Here is a 24,654-nt window from a genome sequence, read left to right on the forward strand (position 1 = left end):
GGATGTTGCCAAAAAACCCACTTCCTGAACAGTGAAACTTTATGTTATTCATCTCTATCTTCTCTAGACTCCCACTATTCATGAAAGTTGATCCAACTCTTAATAGGATCAAGGGGCAAAAATTTGAAAAAGAACAAATATATGGATTTAAGGAATTTGGAATGATTAGATTTGCCATCACAAAGAGGCTAGCCGAAACATAGAATAGTTTATCTCTCAGACTTGTGGAGGAGAAAGAAATTTGTGACCAAAGATGAACTAGAGACCATTACTGATCACAAAATAGAAAATTTTGATTACATCAAATTAAAAAGCCTTTGTACAAATAAAACTAATGCAAACAAGATTAGAAGGGAAGCAACAAACTGGGAAAACATTTTCACAGTTAAAGGTTCTGATAAAGGCCTCATTTCCAAAATATATAGAGAACTGACCCAAATTTATAAGAAATCAAGCCATTCTCCAATTGATAAATGGTCAAAGGATATGAACAGACAATTTTCAGAGGATGAAATTGAAACTATTACCACTCATATGAAAGAGTGTTCCAAATCATTATTGATCAGAGAAATGCAAATTAAGACAACTCTGAGATACCACTACACACCTGTCAGATTGGCTAAGATGACAGGAAAAAATAATGATGAATGTTGGAGGGGATGCGGGAAAACTGGGACACTAATGCATTGTTGGTGGAGTTGTGAACGAATCCAACCATTCTGGAGAGCAATCTGGAATTATGCCCAAAAAATTATCAAATTGTGCATACCCTTTGATCCAGCAGTGTTTCTATTGGGCTTATATCCCAAAGAAATACTAAAGAAGGGAAAGGGACCTGTATGTGCCAAAATGTTTGTAGCAGCCCTGTTTGTAGTGGCTAGAAACTGGAAAATGAATGGATGCCCATCAATTGGAGAATGGCTGGGTAAATTGTGGTATATGAATGTTATGGAATATTATTGTTCTGTAAGAAATGACCAGCAGGATGAATACAGAGAGGACTGGCGAGACTTACATGAACTGATACTAAGTGAAATGAGCAGAACCAGGAGATCATTATACACTTCGACAACGATATTGTATGAGGACATATTTTGATGGAAGTGGATTTCTTTGACAAAGAGACCTGAGTTTCAATTGATAAATGACGGACAAAAGCAGCTACACCCAAAGAAAGAACACTGGGAAACGAATGTGAACTATCTGCATTTTTGTTTTTCTTCCCGGGTTATTTATACCTTCTGAATCCAATTCTCCCTATGCAACAAGAGAACTGTTCGGTTCTGCAAACATATATTGTATCTAGGATATACTGCAACATATCCAACATATAAAGGACTACTTGCCATCTAGGGGAGGGGGTGGAGGGAGGGAGGGAAAAAAAATCAGAACAGAAACGAGTGTCAACATAAAGTAATTATTAAATAAAAATTAAAAAAAAAAAAAAAACAAAGAGGCTAGCCTCTGGTGTGACTGTGACTACATGACTGTAGGAAAGTAGTTTTTAAAAAGAATTGTACAAAATGTGACTATTTTCTTCCAGCCTTAGTGTGTTTTTAGTATTCTGGGTCTCAATTTTGCTCTAAAAATCCTAAATTCATCGTCTTGGGTTCAATTCTTAGCTGTCTTTTTTCTCTTCTATCAGAACAGTTATTAAGCATCTAATACTTTTTACTTTATACAGAAAACTGAAAAAGGATATAAGCTTTAGTTTCTTGAAACTTCAAATATGTGACTTGTCTTAACATATGCCTATATTTTTTATAGGATTTTATTCTTATTATCTCAGACTCTTCCTTGAATCCTTTCCCTTCCCATTAATGAAGGATTATTTTAGTATCAGATATGGGATTCTAATGGAAAAAAGAAAATTCTCTTGTTAAAACAAGTTGTATTATGGATTATCTATAATTGTATTATTTATAAATGATTCTTCACATATAATATAAATTTCTTGAGAGCAAGAGTAGTTTCATTTTTGTTTTGTCCCCAGAATTTAACATAGTGCCAGATCCATGATAAATGCTTGTTGATTTATTTATTAACTAATGAGAACATTTTTTTTCTTTTTTTAACTTTCAAATTTATTTTATTTAAAGAAACAGAATAAGAAAAAAAGAAAAACAGAAAATGAATACAAAACTAATGAAACAAAATAAAAGAGAATATTGTCATATGCCCACCAGAACATCAGGGAGGATTCAAAACATATGACAACAAATACCAGTTCAAGAAAATATATATAGTAGTAGAAGACATTGTGTTCATGAGTGTTCATCTTTTCTTTACTTCCTTGTAAATTGTTCTTTTGTTCTCTGTTGCATACCATTTTTACTTTATTCTTCCTTCCCTTTTATTGCCTTCCCACTCCCAAGTGGGTTAAGAAAGGATATATTTATATATGCATATGTAGAAATATATATACACATACATAAACATACATATAGCTCCCTCCTCATATCTTCCCTATCCCTGCTGATACTTTGTTATATATATATATGTGTGTGTGTGTGTGTGTGTGTGTGTGTGTATATATGTGTGTGTATATACATATGTGTGTGGTGTGTGTGATTTAAATATCTGTGTGCATATATATATGTATATATGTATATATGTGTGTGTATATATATATATATATATATACACACACACACACACACACACACACACACACACACACACACACACATACATATTTAACTCATTCCCGATGTGAGTAGGTTTTTAGAACTGAGTCCTCCTTCCCTCTCTAATGCCTTTGTGTCTATTCTTCCTCTGCATCTCATTTGTATGATATAATTACTGTTTTTACTTAACTCTGTCCCAGTCTTTCTTTTGAGCTATCAGATTGTTGATGTCAAACTTAAACATATGCTATAAATGATTTCCCATGTAAGACAAATCATAAACGATTTTTCCATGTTGAGTTTCTTAAAATTGATTTTTGATATTAACTGTTATATGTTGAATTTTCTATTAAGTTCAGGTTTAGTTGATAGAAACTCCTAAAAATCTGTAAGTTCATTGAATGTCCATTTTTTTCTCATTCAATATTTATAGATAATTTTGCTGGATATGATATTTTTGGTCACAGGCCTAATTCTTTTGATTGTGATTACACAGTAGATGTGATTCCAGGATCTGTGCTCTTTTATTGTGACAGCTAATAAGTCCTGTACAATTTTAATTGTAGCTCCAGTATATTTGAATTTCTTTTGTTTGTTTTTGCAAATGTTTTCTTTGATTTGGGAGTTTTGAAATTTGGTAATGATGTTTCTATGTTTCCACAAAGGATCTCCCTGAGGTAGTGATTGGTGGATTTTTTCTATTTCTTCTTTCCCCTCATGTTCTATCACTCCAGGATAATCTTCTTTGATTATGTCTTGCTTTAGAGTGTTAAGGTCCCTTTTTTGGTCACAACTTTTAGGTAATCCAATTATTCTTATGTTTTCTCTTCTTGATCTGTTCTCCAGATCTGTTGAAAGATCTTTTGTTTCACATTCTTCTCTATTTTTTCTCTCATTGCTTCCCTGGTTTCCTCTTGGCCAGTTCTAATTTTCAAAGAATTATTTTCATCTTTGAGACTCTGTATCTCCTTTTCTAGTTGCTTAACTTTTCCCCCATAATCTTCTTGTTTTTCTTGGATGGTTTTTATTTTTATCTTTTATTTTTTTTATCAAAGTCTCTCATTTGATTTTTAAATTCTCTTTTAAGTTCTTCTATAAATTCTTTCTGGACAGGAAGTCATTTCACCATTCTGGACAGGAAGCCATTGGGGTAGAAGCTGTTTTTACTTCAGTGTCCTCCTCTGAAGATGAACCGTGGTTTTCCCTGATCCCATAGTATGTTTCAATAGTGAGGTTCTTTCTTCTTTATCAGTTCATTTTTTTAAAATAAGAAGTATTAGTGTAAGGACCTCTAATTTTGGGCTGACTTCACTTAAGCTCTTCCCTCTGACCAAGATCCCCAAACCAAAGCTGTCCCCTCTAGCAAGTGTCTACAGCCAGTAGCAACCCTGGCTATTTTTGCACATATGAGTGTGTTAGTTCCTTCTCTTCCAGAGCCATGGCTCTGCAGCACAGCTTGGCCTGGCATTGCTAATCAGGCAAGATTCCCTCAGTCTTCCAGGACTCAGTCACAGATTCCATAAACAGTCGAGGAGGTGGAAGTCTCTATGGTTTCTGCTGAGACTTCATCCACACCCAAGTAGCCCCAGGGTTCTCCACTTAGTGTTTCTCCCAAGCTAGCCCAGAGGTATTTGCACTTCACATGTTTTAATACTTGGCCAGGTCTTTCTTTAGATCTTCTCTTGTTCTAACTGGAGCACCCCTATTCTACCCCAAATCTTCTTAATTTTTCACCTCATGTTCACCTGGAGGTGAAAATTTATTCTATTTGTAGGGGAAATTGGGAGAGTTTGAAATTTATCCACCTACTCCTCCATCTTCCCAGAATCCTCCATCCATTTTTTTTTTCTTTTCAAAAAAGTTATTATTTATTTAAACATTCTTTTTAAAAAAAAAAAAATTGGGCTTCCTGATTCTCTCCCTCTCTCTCACCACTCCCTTACCCACTGAGAAAGCAAATAATACATTAATTATACATGTGAAATCATGTAAAACATAACCATATCAAGAGTAAAAGCCCTCCAAAGTAAGAAAATTATACTTTAATTTTCATTTTCAGTACATCAGTTCTCTCTCTGTAAGTGGGAAACAGTTTTTTCATTATAAGTTCTTTGGAATTTTCTTGGTTCACTGTATTGATCAGAGTAGCCAAGTCTTTCACAGTTGATCATCATTACAACATTGCTGTTACAGTTCACAATAATCGCCCAATTATTCTCACTTCACTTTGTTTGAAAATGTCAGATTTTTTATTTAGTTCTTATGCTTTGAAGTCCCCTTTTTCATTGAATGACTATTTTTTCCCCTGAAGGAGTTCACTCAGTTTTGCTAAGTATGTGATTCTTGGTTGTAATTATTGGTTGCCCTCCTTCCAAGCCCTCTGTCCCTTTGATATGGAAGCTGGTAAATTTTATGTGATTCTGACTGTACATTAGTTTTTATGGTCAAGTTTTTTATTGTTTTTATTTGCTCATTTTCCCAGACTGTACCTTTATTTTGAACTTTTTGTTAAAGGGGACTTTGCTCATCTGTTTGTGGGTACTAAATTTCAGACTTTTTCATGTTTTTTTTTAGAGGTAGTTCTGATGGTCTGCAAGTTTTTGGTGGCTTTAAGGTGGTATTATCTTGGGAGTGGTATGGTTGCTGCTAAATTGGTTTTGCATTCCAGTCTTTATTAAGGAATGGCCCTTGTATTTACAGCTACAAGTATATAAATATTATGTTCTATATGGAATGTTTTTGTTTTTTGACTTTTTAGAGTCAGAGATGTATGTTTAGCTTCAAAAGTTTTTTTATTAAAATATATTTAATTTTGGTTTTATATCACCTACTATTCCCATATAACTCCTTGTCTTCCTCCAGTTTTTTCTCTTCAGAACTTTAGGTTTTCAAATCTCCTAATATCTCTATCCTTTCCTTAGAAAGATGCTTTATATAAGATTAAATTTTTTTCTAATATAATCAGTTTTAAAATTCTGAATTGAGAGATAAAAGTTCTCACCTGTACTCACATTTAACTTTTTTAATATACAACTTTCTTTTAAGACTCATTCTAGATTTTCTTATTGTTCCATACTATCTTGGTATTTCTGTATTTTATCAGACTTTGGGCCTCTTTCTTTACCTTATGTTTAGGAGAGCTTTTTAAAAAATTATATTAATATCAATTCATAGTTTCAAATGCAGTTCTTTTTTATATAGGGAAATGTTCATAATAAAAAAAGAAACATTATCTTTCAGGATTCACTATTCATCTTTTCTGTTGTTAGGATGCAGGATTTCCTACCTTGGGCCCTTGCCTTGAGTATCTTCTAGAAATAAAGCATTGACCATGTCCGATTTCATTCTTTTCTATTTAGGCCAAGAACAATTATCCATGCTGCACTTTCATCTAGTTTTCTCCCTCCCCTCCCTGTTGACTGAGCTGAGAGAGTATTTGCAGTTTTTTGTGAGGCAAAGGAAGAGAGGTGAGATATATGTTTCAGACAGAAACATGTAGCTTTGATAAGGGCATTCTATAATGTAGGGCCAAGCCCCAATAAAAAGATATCATATTACCAGCTTTTCAGAATAAACTTTTAAAAGAAGAAATTGGATAAGTGGAATAGCTAGATGGTACAATGGATAGAGCATTGGTCCTGAAATCAGGAGTATCTGATTTCAAATCTGACCTCAGATACTTAATACTTCCTAGCCATGGGATTCCCAGGTAAATCACTTAACTCCAATTGCCTCAGCAAAAAAAAGAAAAAGAAAGAATTTGGACAAGCCAAACTTTTAACATGATTGAGGTAATTTTTTTTCCTGTTTATAAATTAATCTGAATGGTTATTTTGAAATCTGTTATAACTGATTATAAGTTTTTTAAATAACTTTTTATTGATAAAACCCATGCCAGAGTAATTTTTTACAGCATTATCCCTTGCACTCACTTCTTTTCTGATTTTTCCCCTCCCTCCCTCCACCCCTTCCCCTAGATGGCAAGCAGTTCTATACATGTTGAATAGGTTACAGTATATCCTAGATACAATATATGTGTGCAGAACCGAACAGTTTTCTTGTTGCACAGGGAGAATTGGATTCCGAAGGTATAAGTAATCCAGGAAGAAAAATAAAAATGCAAGCAGTTTATATTCATTTCCCAGTGTTCTTTCTTTGGGTGTAGCTGCTTCTATCCATCCTTGATCACTTGAAACTGAACTTAGCTCTCTTTATTGAAGCGATCCACTTCCATCAGAATACATCCTCAAACAGTATCGTTGTTGAGGTATATAATGATCTCCTGGTTCTGCTCATTTCACTTAGCATCAGTTCATGTAAGTCTCGCCAGTCCTCTCTGTATTCCTCCTGCTGGTCATTTCTTACAGAACAATAATATTCCATAACGTTCATATACCACAATTTATTCAACCATTCTCCAATTTATGGGCATCCATTCATTTTCCAGCTTCTAGCCACTACAAACAGAGCTGCCACAAACATTTTGGCACATATAGGTCCCTTTCCCTTCTTTAGTATCTCTTTGGGGTATAAACCTAGTAGAAACACTGCTGGATCAAAGGGTATGCATAATAACTGATTATAAGTAAGGCAAGTTATATTTTTCTTCCTTCATAGATTTAAAAGGAGTATAATAGCCAAAAAATATTCAATGTTTTCTTAAGACAGTGACTATTAGAGACAAGTGGAAACTTAGTAAAGTTGGTGGATTAGAGACATTTTAACTGAACTTTCTCAATATTACCATCCAAACAACTTTAAATTCATATCTCAAATAAAATTTTGGAGTGACAGAATCAACAAAAGATTAGAGACACTTTAGTAGAATAAGACAATTAAGGAAATCAGCAGGAGAGAGCTCTGACATGTTGGTGGGTACAGGCCTGGGCATGACAGGAGCACCCATGATGGATTTTGGAGGCATCTCCAACAGCAGCAGCTTTGGGAGCTGTTGGCCCCGAGACAGTAAGGTGGTGAGGATTTTTTGCTGGCTCTGGGTATACTCGGCACTGATTGGAAAATCTATTGCCAATTAGCAATTCTTGGTTACATTTCCACATGAATAGCAATGTTTGTGGCCTTTTACAAAGAAGCAGTATCCCAAGGGATTAGTACAATGTTTAACAAATGGTGCTTGATAAATTTTAGGCAGCTAAGTAGCTTAGTAGATAGAGTGCTGGGGCTGGAGTTAGGAAGATTTGAATTTAAAAACAGCCTCAGCCACTTACTAGTTGTGTGGCCCTTGATAAGTCACTTAATCTTGTTTGCCTCAGTTTGCTCATCTGTCAAAAAAAATTAGAAACGGAAATGGCAAACCACCATATCATATCAAAGACATTAGTCTTTCCCAAGAAAATTCCCAATGTGGTCTTGAATAGTTGACATGACTGAAAGAACTGCAAAGTACAGTCCGATAACTTCCAGTTCTGCAGAGTTTGAAGTGACAAAAGAGGTTTTTTATTTATTGAAATTACATCTCTGTACAATTCTTTCACTTCTTTATTTAGGGGACTGGCATTCAAGAATCTTTACTAATCCTATAACTATTTGTTTATGGTGTGAGTGGATTATATGATCACTTTCTTGAACAAATATTTCTTGGAATGGCATAGTGGAAACTGAAAAATAGCATTTAGGTACCTGCAAATGAAAGCTTTTAGAAATCTGTGTCATATTATGTCTTGCAGGCCTTTGGTTTGCATGGTTATAGTGATATTTAAAATTCATTTTGAGACATTTATATGTCTCCTGACATAATCATAATAATTTCCTGTTAAATTTTTATTTTTCTTTCTTATTCCCTCCATCTTCTTCATTGAGACATCTTTCTATCTTGATGACAATTTCCCTAGCTTTACTTTCCAGTGTAAATTGCATTTTCATTCATTCCTCTGTCATGGTAGGGGAGTTGGTTTATTCTTTGCTTTCAATTGCTACTTCCAGGCTCACCCTCTTACTACAGTTACTCGATAAATCAACTCTTTTCCTTTAGGGTTCATTCATCTAGTCAATATTCTGGTGGCCATTTTCCATAGATGTCCAAAATACTCATCTTCTTTCTTTATTGAGTTCAGTACCTGGTTCAAAGCCTTTCTCCTTTGTCCTGGTTTCATACTAGGAGATTTCATCATACCTGATATTCCCTTCAATACCCTAATCTCCCAATTCCTAAATTTACTAATTTCTCAGCCCTATTTCCTACATGTGTCACAAATACTAATAATTTTATTTTACTTTATTTGTCAACACTCACAAGTATTCCACATTCTTATCCATGAACTTATAATTTCCTTTATCTAATCAAAGTCTGTTACTTTTCCATTTCCCCTTCTGCTTTTTAGCTCCTAATTGATCCTTACAACCATCTATTTTTCTCCCCTTAAGTTCTTTCTAAGGCATCACCTTTGTACTATCCATATTCTCTTCCCTTCCCCATTGTGATTCCCTATTAAATCAGTTTAATTATATACTCTAATCTGTTTATTTTTAAAGTTAATTAATTTAATTATTTTTCAATCACCAAAAATATGCATTCTTTATCTATTATCTTAATTTTCACCCCATTTTAATAATAGCCTTTTATTTTCAAAATACATGCAAAGATAGTTTTCAGCATTCATCCTTGCAAAACCTTGTATTCTAAATTTTTCCCCTTCCTTTTACCCACTCCCTTAGAAAGCAAGTAATCTGATTTATGTTAAATTCGTGCAATTCTTCTATATATTTTTCCACATTTATCATGCTGCACAAGAAAAATCAGATCAAAAAGGAAAAAAGTGGAAGAAAAAAAAGCAAGTAAACAACAAAAAAGGTGTAAATACTTTGTTATGATCCCCATTCAGTTCTCATAGCCTCTTTCTGGATGCAGATAGCTCTATCCATGATAAGTCTATTGGAATTTGGCCTGAATCATCTCATTTCTGAAAAAAGCCAACTCCATCAGAATTGATTATCACATAATCTTGTTGTTGTTGTGTATAATGTTCTACTGGTTCTATTCACTTTATTTCTCATCAGTTCATTCAAGTTTCTCTAGGCCTTTCTGAAATCATCCTGCTGATTGTTTCTATAGAACAATAATATTCTGTAACATTCATATACCATAATAGTATTTAGCCATTTCCTAATTGATGGGCATCCACTCAGTTTCCATTTCCTTGCCACTCTAATTAATGATTTAGAGCATTTTTTTCATGTGACTAGAAATGGTTTTAATTTCTTTGTCTGAAAGTTGTTAATATCCTTTGATCAGTTATCAGTTGAAGAATGCCCTTTGAGGCCAAAAGAAAAGCATAGATATAGAAATGTGTCTATATTACAAACACACACACACAGAGCATTTGAATCTCACTCTTATCTAGACTGATCAAAGAAGGAAAGAAAATATTCACATATAATTTGATATAGAAATACAATTTATATATGTGTTTAATGTATTATTATGTATTATGTATATTATATTACAAGCACACATACACACAAATACAAACACATATGTAATGACCCTCCCCCCAGAAAAGCATCATGTGCTTCAAAGTGAGGCAGAAAAGACCCCACTGGCCTCTTATCTCCCCATCTTTCTCCAAGAAAGATTTTAATTCCCCAGGAGGGGAAACAGCAGGTTGGGGCTGAAGCTAGGTTACTCTGTTTTTCTCACACAGAAGGTACTGGGATAGAATTATATCTATCTAATCTCTTAAATATTCTTAGTCAAGGAATGTAGTTTTAGGTTCAAACTAAATGTTCATTAATGGGGAAAGAAGATCCTACCAGTTCCACAATGAACACATGTAGCAGGAAGCAAAGAAACCCATTTATCCAAATAATTAGCAAAACAGAAATCAGAAAAAAAGTATAAGTAGGCAAATATATACCAGATAATACAGAGTGAAGGAACTTTTTTTTACTGAGAATATGGTAACTAAGCTTCACCAAGAAAGTAAGAGAGAGTCTTAGATCTCACAAGGGGAAGTTCCCTGAAATCTCTAATCAGTTCCCTATGCTGCATGAGACCAACAGCCTCTAAAGCCCAAAAAACCTTAAGAGTCACACAGAAAGTCCAAAGAGGTGGAAGTAGTCCTCCAACTCTTCTCTCCTTCTCATGCAGGCATAGGGCATTGATTTCTATCAATAAAAGGAAAGTCCTCTTTCAATGGGCTTTGAGTCTTGAGTCACCCACACACATACATTTATATTCACAGATTATATATTCATATTACATAGATAGCTATCATTCTGCACTTTAAGTACCTCACCTTTTATCAGGAAATAGGCAGTATGTTTATCAATAACCTTTTGATCATTTCACTTATTAGATTTCCTAATTCTTTAAAAGATACTTATCTTTATTGTATTGTTGTCATTATATAATTATTTTCCTGGCTTTGTTCATTTAGTTTCTTTAAGAGTATCTTAAAGCATAATAGTATTTCATTACATTTATATAACTTAGCCATTCTTCAGTTGATAGGCATTCAGATTTCTATTCTTTACTACCTCAAAAATAAATACAAATATTTTTTGTACATTTTTAATTAGAATTTGTTTTATTGAGAAATAATTCATCCCATAATCAATCTTCCTTCTACTTCCCCTTCTCTCTCCTGTCTTTTCCTTCCTGTTTTCCTTTCTCTCTCTCTCTCTCTCTCTCTCTCTCTCTCTCTCTCTCTCTCTCTTTCTCTCTCTCTCTCTCTCTCTCTCTCTTTTATTTTTTGGCCAGTTCAGAAGAGAGTGTTTCAAGTCTCAACCATCTCTGCTTTTGTGTAGGGTTCTACTTGTGTATCCTGAGCACATTATATATTATTCTTTAACTTTTCCCTCCATTCTTCCCTGACCTAGCATATTTCTTTTCCCATCTCTTTCCATTCTTCCCTTAAGACCATTGTTATGGTCTTCCAGGACTTATTTAATTAGACTCCCTCTATAACTTTGTGATGATCAAGTTAAGAAGTTTAGTTATAAATCCTTAGCACCAGTCCTTAGCACAATGCCTGGCACATAGAGATGTTTTAAAATATTTGGTGATTAATCAATCAGCATATTATTTGACACACATATCATCTCCCAATATTAGAATGTAAACAGTTTATCCTCATTTAATCCTTTATCACTGTTCATATTTACTGTTTTATATTTATATTTATAAACACACATATACTGTGTTTGAACTTCAAATTTTCTCTTAGTACTTGAATTCTTTCTTTTTGGTTCCTTGCAGTATTTTGTCTTTAACTCAGAAACTCTAAAATTTGTCTACAATATTACTGAATGCTTTCATTTTGAAAGTTTTCATTTTGAGGTTTTGTATAAGGAGATGACTGATGGATTTTTTTTTCTCTATTTCTTCTTTGCCATTTGGTTATAAGAGATCTGAGCAGTTTTATTTTTAAGATATGATGCTGAGACTATTTTTTTTGGTCTTGGAATCTAATAATTTGAATATAACTCTTATATGTGCATATGAAAATTGCAACATACTTATTTTTGTTGAAAATTTCTACACAAAAGTTATAAAATCAGTGCCAACGTGTTTTTATGCAGTGAACTAAAAAAACTTGTGTAGAATTACTCTTATACATGACACAAGTTCCACTTGAAAAACCAAGTTGGTATTGCTTGTGAAATTAAATTCTATATTTATAAAGCATAATTTAAAGCCAATACTGTCAAAGTAAATATAATCAGATATAGTGGTTTCGAACAGTTATGTATCCAAGAATTTCCTGAAATTCCATTGTTAATAACTTGGCATTCTTAGATCATTTCAGAGATTGAAAGAACTTGATATATACATATTTCTTTACTTGTCATTTGTGAAGTTTCCAACTTAAATGTTTGTGTCTGTTATCTTAGTGCGGAATGCTTTTAGTGGCAGATTGTGGAAAACAAAAAAAAAAAGCTTTAACCTATTTTTAAAAAGTTTTTTTTTTTTAATCAGTGTCTGATAAACAGATATTGATATCAAGTATATTGAGTTCTTTGATATGAGAATTTTTACCAAAAGTGTGGGGAGAAGAACTGCATATACCAATAGTGGAGAAAGTGCCACTATAGGAATTAAGTATTTTATAGTGAAATAAGTTCAATTCTGCTATTGTTTTGGAGGTTGACAGCAAATATTCATATCCCAAAGTATTAGCAAGGAAATCAAAGTATGATATGATAATTGTTTAAAAACTGTTTAGTTTCACCAAGTTTTCCTTAAACAAATTTTTTTTCAAAAGAAAAATGTCCTTTGAAATTATGATGGCCATTGTGTTGATTAGAGTTCTTAAGTCTTCTATATTTTTATTTTTTATAATATTGCTCTTTAGTATATAAGTTGTTCTCCTTGTCCTATTTATCTCACTCAGCTTTAGTTTATCCAGGTCTTCACAGGTTTTTCTTTATCATTTCTTATCATGCAACTGGATTCTTTCATTTTTTATAATTCATATAGTCATATTGTTTAGATGCCCAGTTGATGGACATTACTTCAGTTTCTAATTTTTTGCCACTACAAAGAATAAGTATTTTTATGTATGTGGATCCTTTTCTTCTCTCTTTGATCTCTTAGGAGAAAAGATCTAGTAGTGATGTCACAGTTAAAAGTTTTTTGACCAGATTGCTTTCCACAATATTTGGGCTAGTTCACACTTGATCAACAATAGTGCATACATGTATCTATTTTTCCCACTTGCCCTCTAGCAATTGTCATTTTCCTTTTTTTGTTCTCTTAGCCAATATCAGAGTGTTTTAATTTTCATGTCTCTAATTATTAGTGATGTAAGGACATTTTGCCATATGGCTATTAATAACTTTGATTTCTTCCTCTGAAAACTTTTTATTGATATACTTTTATGGAAACAGCTTTTATTTTTGTAAATTTGATTTAGTTTTCTATATTTGTGAAATAAGAGCTTTGTCAGAGTAATTTGCAATAAAGATATTTTTTCACACTTTTTCTTTAATGTTAGCATTTATTTGTGTGAAAACTTTTAAATTTAATGTAATCAAAATTATTCATTTTTCCTTTTGTGAATCTTACTATCTCATTTGGTCGTTGTCTGACAGGTAATTTTTCTTTGTTTCAGTAATTTGTTTAGGATATCAGTCTTTATGTCTAAATTCTGCACACATTTTGAGTTTATCTTGGTCTGCTATGAGATGTTTGTCTATGCCTAATTTTTGCCAGAGTACTATATGCTTTTCCCTATATTTTTTTAAAATGCTGAGTTTTTGCCCTAAGACCTTGGAATTTTGAGCTTATCAAATATTAGATTGTTGTGTGCATTTCTATATTGCATTTCTAATCTTTTCCACTGATCAATATTTTTTACTTAATACTTAATTATTTTCTTGATCACAGCTTCATAATATAATTTGAGATCTGGTATTGCTAGGCTTTCTTCATTTTTTAAAAATCATTCTTTCAAGTGAATTTTGTTAATTTTCTAGTTGTATAAAGTAATATTTGGTAATTTGATTACAGTGACATTGAATAAATAAATTATTTTAGGTGATGTTATCATTGTTAATATTAGCTAAGCCTACCCATGAACAACTAATATTTATCCAATTATTTAGATTGCTTTAAGATTGGAAAAGGAAATACCACAAGAATGTCTATTGCCATCCTATTTATCTGACTGCTGTATAGATGATTTTATGCAGAGTATCCAGGCCTAATGAGTCAAAAGCTAGAATTAAGGTTTCTGGGACAAATATCAGTAACTCAAATATGCAGATGATACCACTCTGATAACTTAAAGTGAAGAATTAAGTATCCAATTGATGAGGCTGAAAGAGGAGAGTGTGTAAAAGCTGGAGTGAAGCTTTTAAAAATTAAAGAAAAATTTGCCAGCTGATCCCTTGCAAAAAGAGAGAGAAAGAATGGAAATAGTGTTATATTTTATATTCTTGGGGTCAAAGATCACTGAAGACAATGATGGCAACCATGAAATCCATCTTGCTTCTTGAAAAGAAAGCTATGGCAGATGTGGGCAGAAGTATAAAAATCAGAAATACCACCTTGGTAACAAAAGTCAAAGCTATAGTTTTTCCAGTAGCAATGTATGGCTTTGAGAGTTGGATTGTAAGAAAAGCTGTGTTTTATTAGATTAACACTTTGAAATTATGGTATGGATTTTAGAGAATCCTTTAGACAGTGAGGAGTTAAAATCAATCAATACTTAAATTAATTTAGATTATTCAATGAAACGTCAAATGTTGAAGCTGAAATACTTTGGCCACATAATATAAAGACAGAAGTTATTGAAAAAGAACCTGATATTTGGAAAGTTTGAAGGCAAAAGAAAAAGGGAATGGCAAAGAATGAGATGGATAGATATCAAGTAAGCAACAAACATGAGGTTGGACAAACTTTAGGAGGTAATTGAGAATAGAAGAAACTTGTGTGCTATACAAAGAGTTGATTCATGACTGAACAACAACAAAAAGAATTTCTAGGTATCTTGTAGAAGCCAAGTTGATGAAGTAAGTTGTAACATAACTTATTATGGGGCCAGAACTCTTAAACAAGGATTCTTACAAGGTGTTAAGTCATTGATGAGACAATGGTTATTTAGTTTCACATGGTGATTAATAGTTCTCTAAGTTCAGTATGATTGATTTAATCTTACCACAAATAATGGTTTCCTAGTAATCTAATGATTGGTTTATACTCAGTGTAGAGCATATAAGCTGGGACTCAGAGCCAGAGACAGACTCAGAAGGGCTTGGAGAGAGACTCAGAAGGACCAGACACAGACTTGGAAGTGACACAGAGCCAGATTCATTCATTTCATCTCACAGCACCATGGCTGGCCTGGCCTCCTGCACTCTCCCCACTGAAACCAAGACTCTGGAAAGTCTCTAAGAAAGCTAGCCCAAGCCCCAGGCAAGGAAACTAGATTGTGAAGGAGATAATAAAGGATTTGGACTTTAACACCTGGCTGTTCTTGTGGTGATTAATCTGCTGAAAAGAAGACTGCTCCAAGACCTCCAGAAAACCATCTACAATAACCTTTCCATATTCACTTTCAAATAACCATAAAATAGTACCCCTAAACAAATCCTGGAATAACAGAACCAGCAAAAAGGCAAGTTGAGACAATCTTTTAGTTCAAGAAACTTGGAAGATCAGCAAGAAACATCCGTCTCATTTGGGTAAAGGGGGAAACATAGTCCAGGATGGGAAGTGTCCCAGCTAGACATTAGCAAGCCTAACCTTAGCAAATCAGAGAGAGATCCTGAGCCCTAGTGTGGTGGAGTAGGCAAACTGATATCATCTCATCCAATGCCTCAGTATAGCCAAGGTAACAGCCAGACTCCAACTCTGAGACCTGCTACATGCTTTGCTTTAGCATAGGTCCAATCCAGACCTTTACATGCTTCAGAATAGTCCTGGGAAAATAGATAGACCTAATCCTATAGGTACCAAAGCAAGTAGGCAGCTACCAGTACCAGATTTTCCATATACTTCAGCATAGGCCTGGGCAAAGAGATAGCCTTCAGTAGCCAGACTACTCCTGTTTCCAGTATAGACACTGAGGATCCCAGAAATACTCCTCCAGCCTCAGCACACACAAGACACCAGCACTAGGACTTCAGCTCAGTACTAGGTAAGCTGTCAGATTTCTGTAACTTCCAATAGCACCAGCCAACCTCATCATACCCTCTCAGTACAACACCAGAAACAAGGATTCCCCATGGACCTCAAGGCAAAACCAGTACAATACCAGGTAAATAGCCATGGTTTGCTGTCCCACCACAATAATTCTGAGGGAGTGCTACTTTCATCCTGACAGTAGAACTCAAATTTAAAAGAAAAGAAAAAGGTTAAAAAAAAGAAGAGCAGAAACCAACAACAACAAAAAAAATGAATTAGAGGAGGAAGGGGAGTAGGTCAGAAAATTTCAGGCTCTCCAGATTTCCCTCAAAAGTGAACAAATTTGTGCCTCAGGGCAAACATAGATTGGTGAAAAACAAAGATTTGTTTTGGGATAACCAGAGAAGAGCCAAAGAAAGACCTTATGATAGGATTTAACTAGTGTAAAGTGCAAATACCTCCAGGCTAGCTATACAGAAACAGCAAATGGGGGACCCTGGGGTTAGTTGGGTTTAGCTAGAACCTTAGCCTGAACCACAAGAACTTTCACCTCTCAGATGGCATGGGGAGTTAGAGGATTGAGTCTGGGAAAACTGAGAGAACCTCTGCTGATTAAGAACAGCAGAAACATGGTCCTGAGCCGGGAAGGAACCAGTACGCCTAATGAGTACAGAAGCAGTAGGGTAGGGACACTGCTGATTTTGGGCATTTGTAGGAAGGTGGAGTTTTTGATTTTGGGTTTTTGGTCAGAGGGGAGAGCTGAGGTAAAGCTAGAGACAGCATCTCCCCTCTCTACCACAGGATTTTAGAGATTTTTAAAAAATTGAACAGGTAAAGAAGAAAGAATCATACCGTAGAAACCCTGGAAGACAGGGGTTCATCTTCAAAGGAGAACAGTGAAGTAAAAAAAGCCTCTTCTACTCCAAAGGGTAATGTTAAATGTCTACCTGCCCAGAAAGAATTTATAGAAGAACTCAAAAAAAGACTTTAAAAATCAAGAGACTACCAAGAAGCCTGAAGGCTGAACATATGCTGATAATGAATCAGTGAATGGCAAGTTTGTAAAACATGCATTAGACAACACAGCTATCAAAAAGAATATTACCCCTGCCTGGCTATTTTAACAGACCTGTATCAGGAGTTGTTTGACAGTATCAATAAGAGATGAATTTTATGATTTATAATCAGCAATTCTCCAAACTGCTTTTTTTTTTTTAAATTCTGAAGAGATTAATGCAGCAACCATTAGTATTGACTAATGTATCTTGTGAACCTAACCTATTCTGGTGATCAACTACTCTATTTCTTAGCCAGTAATCGTTTTTGATGACTGCTGTTTTATAATGTAGTTTTATGTTTGCTATAACTAGACCACCTTCATTTGCATTTTTTCATTAATTCCCTTGAAATTCTTGACTTTTTGTTCTTCTAGATGAATTTTATTATTTTTTCTAGCTGTGTAAAATAATTTCTTGGCAGTTTGATTGGTTATGGCACTGAATAATCAATCAGATATATTCTAATAATATTAACTTCAACACCCCCATTTTACATGAAGAAATGATCTTATTCAATCTAAGGTAAGCCTTTTTACATTAACAGGTTATCCCATTCCATCTACATCAAATTTCCCTCTCTATCATCTCTTTCAACAATCTTCAGTCACTTATTGTTTACTGGTTACTTTCCTACCATCCAACTAGCATGTCCATGGCTCCTCATTTTCAAAAAAAACCCATCATTTGAGATGTCATTCCGTATCTCTCCTCTCTTTTGTAGCTTAACACCTTAAGAAAATCATCTACAATCAATGCCTGCTCTTCCTTAATGCCTGTTCTTCTTTTCCTCTTTCTCTTTTTAACTCTCTGCAATTTGACTTGACTTCATTATGCAACCAAAACTGCTCTTTCCAAATTTACTAATGTTCTCTTAATTCCCAAGTCGAACGACTTTTACTTGGTCCCTATACTTCTGAGCCTTTCTGCAGCCTTTTACAATGTTGATCACACTCTTTTGGATACTCTTTCGCCTTTATTTTTTTTTTGTGATGCAACTCTCTCCTGATTCCACTATTTTTGTCTGAATTCTCTGGATCTTTATCTATATGCACAAATTAACTGTGAATTTCCCCTAAGACTTTGTCCTCAGATTTATTTTCTTTTCCCTCCATACTGTTTAATATGTGATCTCATCTGCTCCTCTCTTTTCAATCATCATCTCAAGGTAGATGACTCTCAGTTCTACTTGTTCAGCTGTGAACTCTATCCCAATGTGTTTGCAGCATCTCCATCTATTTATTAAACATATCAAATTGAATATCCTTTAGATATCTTAAATTTACTATATTTAAAACTGGACGCCTTATCTTTTTTTCTCCCAAACTCTCTTATTTTTCTAAGTTCCCTATTAATTTCAAGAGTACTGCTATTTTCTGTCATTTATGTTTACAACCTAGTTGTCATCTTCAGCTTTTCACTCTATCTCTTCCCATATGTAATCAATTGCCAAATCTTATGGATTTTGTTTTTGACCTATTTTTCATATATGTCTCCTTCTCTCTGACACTGAGATTATCTTAGTGCACCAAAATAGGTGCACTTAATTGTCAAATTGAACTTCCTAAATCACAAATCTACTATATCACCCCATTCTTTGATTAAGTATTTATGAAGTACAAGGCACAGAACTAACTCCTAGTAATACAAGGGCAACCAATACGAATCCTTCCTCACAAGGAGTTTACATTTTAATAGGAGAGACATAAAGGATATGTGCAAATAAACAAACAAAATGTAAAATGAACTAATATAAACATACGCAGTAGTTGAAATTAAAAAAAAAAACTTGTGAGGAAGGATATTAGCAGTTGGTGAGATCAGGAGAAATTTTATTCAGAAGTTATCACCTAAATAAACTGCACTGAAAGCAAGAAAATTTATGAGGGAAATTCCATGCATGTGGGAATATTTTGTGCCAGGTATTGGCCTAAGCCATAGGAATACAAAGAGAACACTATCTCTTGATAGTCCCTGACCTCAAGGAATTTACAATCTAATGGGGAAGACCACAGGCAAACAAATGTATACAGAGCAAGACATATATAGGACAAGTAGGAAATAATAAATAAAGAGAATATACTAGAATTAGAGTCCAATATTTTATCCATTATGTTACACCAATCCAATTCATTGAATAATAAAGTTTTTGGGGTCTTAAAAATAACTCTTGAAAATTAGAAAAAAGAAATTTCTCCTGATTTTTGATGTTCAATTCTGTGTTACAAGCCTTTATTAAGCACCTGTTAATATTCTTGGTTCTGAATACATAACAGCAATGAAACAGTCCTTGTTGGGAAGGAAAGCCCATTGTATTGAAGGAACATGTATAATATATTTATATATTATAAAGAAAATTGAGAAGAGATATAAGAGTTCTAACAAATCAAAGGGAAGGGGAGAGCTTAATGTAGTACCTGAGTTGAATCTGAAAAAAAAAAAAGACAACAATTGTGAGAGATGGCAATGAAAAGTACATAGGGAAAGTTGCATGAGTGAAAGTGGAAATGCAAGGATCTGGTCGCTGAACAGACTATTGGAGAGTGGGTAGGAATATGTTTTAGTTGAAACAAGGAATTCTTAAAATTGAGTAATATGAAGTTTTCTCTTTTCTGATAATGAAAAAAATTTTTTTTAATTATCTTAGGATAATAAAAGACAATCTTTCTTATCATACTCCTCTCCCCACAGGGTCAAGCTCTTGAACAAGCTATTATTAGTCAAAAACCACAGTTGGAGAAGTTGATTGCTACCACTGCTCATGAGAAGATGCCATGGTTCCATGGGAAAATCTCTCGACATGAGTCTGAACAGATTGTCTTAATTGGGTCAAAAACAAATGGAAAATTTTTGTAAGTATTTTTCTTTAGAAACGTTGATGACCAGTAACTGCAGTTCATTTTTTTGTCTATATGAATAGGAAAGTGAGGTAGGATGAGAATTTTTGAATAATACCCTAAAATGATATAGAAACTTAAAGAGCTCTTGAAATTTAGTTGAGGATAAATGAAAATTTTGTAGAGAAAATATGAAAGCCTCAGGTTCATGTTTTTCTCATTGTAGCACTAAAATGAACTTTCTTTGGTGATAATTAAAGAAAATATTATTAAGTTGTATCACATGCTTTTCATGTCAAATACAGGTTGCTTAACATTCTGTACATATACAAATGCATAGCCATATTTTCAAGATTCTTTTCCTAAATGATTTCAGGATTGTGCACACAGGGTGGTATGAAGCAACAGGAAGTAAAGAAAAAGAACTAAACCAAACCAAATCCTTTGAATGATTTTTTAAAACATTTTATGAAAAACAGTCATGTCTGATTAATTAGAATCAATGCAAAACTACAAAAAAGAATTTATACATACATATATATTAAACTTAGGGGAATTAGTCAAAATCCTTTATCCTTTTTCATATTAGGTTAAGTGAGAATTGAGTGAGTGGATTGAGGTCTCTACTTTCCTTAAGGTGAACATTTGTTTTTTACCCTCATAAAATCTGTATCTGAATACGATTATGACAAATCATTCCATAGTCAAAATTGCCCTTAAATTTTAAATAAGATGGGATAATTCACTCATCAGAAGGGCAACTTTATAGTTATTAAGACATGGAGTCCAGGTACTGAACTTTTCAAAGTGTAAAGCAACTCCCTCAGACTATAAATTTACAATTGATGTTCTTCATCAAGAGAAAGCATTTCCCCACTAGAATTTCCTTGCACTTATGAAATCACAGGTTTCATAGTCTTAAAATTAATTTATGTATTTTTTTCTTTAAAGAAATAATCTTGTTCTTTAATACTTTGTTGGTTTTGTGATCACATCAATATAGGTACTTCTCACAATGCAGATTACATTCATGTCTTCCTATTCTGTACAACTCTTATCAGTATCTTCTCATAAATTCTTTAGAGCATCCCCCAATATACTAAGTAGCCTTCCTCTAGGTCTCTTGATATTATGTGAACAACAATATAGCATATGATTTGCCTAAATATTATTCATCACTTTATTCAATGACCACACTAGCTTCTTTTTAGGCCATACATCATTTTGGTAGCATCCTTGTTCACACAATTAAAAATAGACTGTGGCCAATTAACACTTACAATTGGGTGACCTGAAATCTTATTTCTTCTGAGTTTTAGTACTGCATTATTTTTAGCTATATAGATAGAATGTTAGAATAGGAATTTTTTTTTAAAAAATGGACTTTTTTTTGAGTGAAAAGAGTGGGTCGTTAGAATAGCTGCTCAGATTCCTATGCAATCAGAACCACTCTGTATTAGAGAAATCTTTTCTCTGATCTTCAGCCTCATCCTATCAAATTGTTCTTTTTCCCTATTTCCTTTAAACTTCTTCAAGTCTTCCATCAAACAAAAAGAAAAAAAAAACTTCCATAAACCATACCATACCATCAAACTATTATTCTCTAGTTCTCCTTTTTTTCTTAACTAATTTCCTGTAAAAATTGTTGATACTCTCTGCCTTCATTTCTTCTTTTTCTCACTCAACCCTTTATAATCTGATTTCTGACTTTATCACTCAGCTAATACTTTGCTTTGTACAGTTACCAAGTGATCTCTTAATTCTCAGTTTTCATCCCCCTTGACCATTGCAACTGACCTCTCTCTCTGTGTTTCTCAGTCTCTCTCTCTCTCTCTCTCTCTCTCTCTTCTCTCTCTCTCTCTCTCTCTCTCTCTCTCTCTCTCTCTCGTTTTGAGGACATAACTAAATTCTGGAAAACCTTCACAACAGAAGGATATAAATACAATGAATATTATGAAGCAGATATGAACAGCTGGGAAAAACTGTAACCAAGAGATAATTGACTGAAGAGAAATTTTCAGCAATTTTTTTAGTAAAAAAAGAAAAAAAAAGGAGAGATGGACAGGGGCTTCAGACTTTACAAGACAAAAATATCCTAATACATTCAGTCTTGGCTAGATTGTAACAAAATGGAAAGAGAATTTCTATAATACAAAGCTCTCATACTGCTGTTCCAAGCCCTCCCCCTTCCCATCCAAGCGGCCACTTGGATTATTTGCTAATGTAGTGTTGGAATCAAAGTGCTAATTTAGCATGGTACTTAGCAAATCCTCTAGCTCACTAATGTATTTAAGTACTCATTGGAGTTCACAGTTTGGGAGATTTCAGGGTTTAGTATGAGATATCCGAATTCACACCTCCCTTAATCCCTGCCTCCAAAAGGAGGAGTCAACCTTTGGGAGATCATATATAAAGAGGCTCTTAGCTTTGGGTGAGAGAGTTACTTTGGAACATTGCCAGGGGTCGGAGAGGAGCACTCTGGGAGATTGAGAGCCAGAAGCTCTCTCTCTGAGGCAAGACAGATTCATTTCCAACTTTCACCTTGGTGCTGGCTGGAGGCTGAAGAAAGCAGAGGCAGAAGCAAAGGACAAAGCTGCAAGACCTCTTAGAACCAAGGAGAGAGAGAGAGGCCTCTAAGAAAACTAACCAGGCTATATTGGAGACAATAAAAGATCAGAACTTTTAACACCTAGCTGCATTTTGGGTGATTATTACTTTTAACTGAAACTAAGACTGCCTCCAGAAAACCTCCCCAAGAAACCTGCTTCCAGAGAACCATTATATTTTAAAGAAGAAAATATATGTATTTTTATACACAACGTAGAAGTAAATCTTCTCCTTGATCCAATCTTTTTATAGGGCTGGTATGTCTGAGTGTCCGCTTGGTATACAAGGCAGTTAAAGTCCACCACATCATCAGTGAAATCAAGCAAGATATCATTTGTGTTGGAGGGATTGTTGGGTTTCATTCTCTTCAGATTCTCTTCATACATTTTACAAACTCTTGCCATTCTGATTCATTATCAGCGTAAGTTCAACCTTCAGACTTCTTGGTAGGATGTACCAACAAAATGGTATGAGACTTCATTTCCATGCTCCTTCCATTAATCCCCAAGTTAGCCAACTCCTCACAACTCAGAACATAGTATTTATTGTCTATGGGATATACTTAAATGTGTAAATGGACACAATTGAGGAACAGTGTGTTCTTGCCTTGTGTAACCTGAATCTCAAACAAACTACACATTGTTTCAATCTATTATAGTTTAATTCCAAAATTCAAGGTGTTTACTAGAGTAAAAAAGCACTGATCTGTGAAAAGTAAGCTCTGGTTCCTACTTTGTAGATCTCAGTTACCCAATTAAAATAAAAGCAACGCTTGGGGACTTTTTAAATTATTGTTTTGGGCCTTCTAGAAAATATTTGACAGATGGAAAAATGAGAAACTTTGGAAAATTGTGATCAACTGCTCCAACTCAAGGCAGAGTCTTCTTAACATGTTTAAAATCCCCATGCTTATAACTTGCCTCACAGTGTTGGGCCCACTATAATTGGGACAGAATCAATGAAATTGCCTAACTTTTCATGCTCTTCCCTTTTCTCTATTTTGCCCCCTTGGTGAGCCAGTTCAACTCCACATTGTCTTTTTTTTTTAATTCTTAATTTCCTTAATATTTCACCAATTATGCCCTGCCAAGTCTCATTCCCATCATTTATTACTTTTGCCCCTACCCACATCCTGCTGAACAAAAATGGAGAAATTCATATAACTGTATTTGTTTTCATGTTGCCTGTCCCATTAGATTGCAAGCTTCTGGTAGACAAGTACTGTCTTTTGCTTATTTTCTCAGTACTTAATGCAGTGCTTGGCATCATAGGTGCTTAATAAATGTTTATGTATTGATTCTCATTAGTCCTTCCTTCAGTTGTGTCCACAAGGAGGGGGCACATTCCTTGACTTCAAACAAGGCCACATTTAATGGGCATTTCTTCTTTTGTCATTATTTTACAAAGTTAAAAAAGGCTTGATAGGAAGCAATGAAATGCATGACCTTAAATTTCAAATTTCTATATTTCCTTTGAGATTCTATTTTTAACAATCTCCTCCACAGCTGAGATCATACTGTTTTGCATTTGTCATAAAGGAGAAGTAGATCTGTTTCTCTAAAATTAGAGAGAAAAACAGCTTTATGTTGCATATGTCTCAGCTGGTAATCAGATTGCATTTTCCTTCAGTATTTTTGAAGATGTTTTGTATATATGGATAAAATATATTTGAATCTAATTTTTAATTGTTCATTCCTACTCTTCATCTTCCCCAAAGTCTTTCTATTAGTGTTGATTTCATTGGTTCTTCCATAATCTAAAAGACAACTACTATACTTCCTTATCATGTGCTTTTCTTTTTCCTGTTCTTCATTGTACATTGGGGCATTTATTTTTACTCTGTGGTTGTAAGTTCTGTTTTAGAGTGGGTGGCAGGAATGTGTGTGCCTTTGATAACATTACTAGATTTGGCATTAAAGGATTCACTTGGTATGTGTGAG

General features: G+C 34.0%; 1 protein-coding gene across 3 annotated transcripts in view; it reads left to right on the forward strand.

Moving 5' to 3' along the window:
• SYK (spleen associated tyrosine kinase) overlaps nucleotides 1–24,654 on the forward strand; it is a 147,871-nt gene that overhangs the window by 37,842 nt on the left and 85,375 nt on the right. For all 3 annotated transcript variants that reach the window (XM_051962215.1, XM_051962231.1, XM_051962222.1), the window contains exon 3: nucleotides 19,962–20,122. In XM_051962215.1, coding sequence (XP_051818175.1) covers nucleotides 19,962–20,122 — 161 coding nt within the window. The remainder of the gene's footprint in view (nucleotides 1–19,961; nucleotides 20,123–24,654) is intronic.

This window comes from Antechinus flavipes, chromosome 1 (genome assembly GCF_016432865.1).
Source record: "Antechinus flavipes isolate AdamAnt ecotype Samford, QLD, Australia chromosome 1, AdamAnt_v2, whole genome shotgun sequence".
Lineage (NCBI taxonomy): Eukaryota > Metazoa > Chordata > Mammalia > Dasyuromorphia > Dasyuridae > Antechinus > Antechinus flavipes.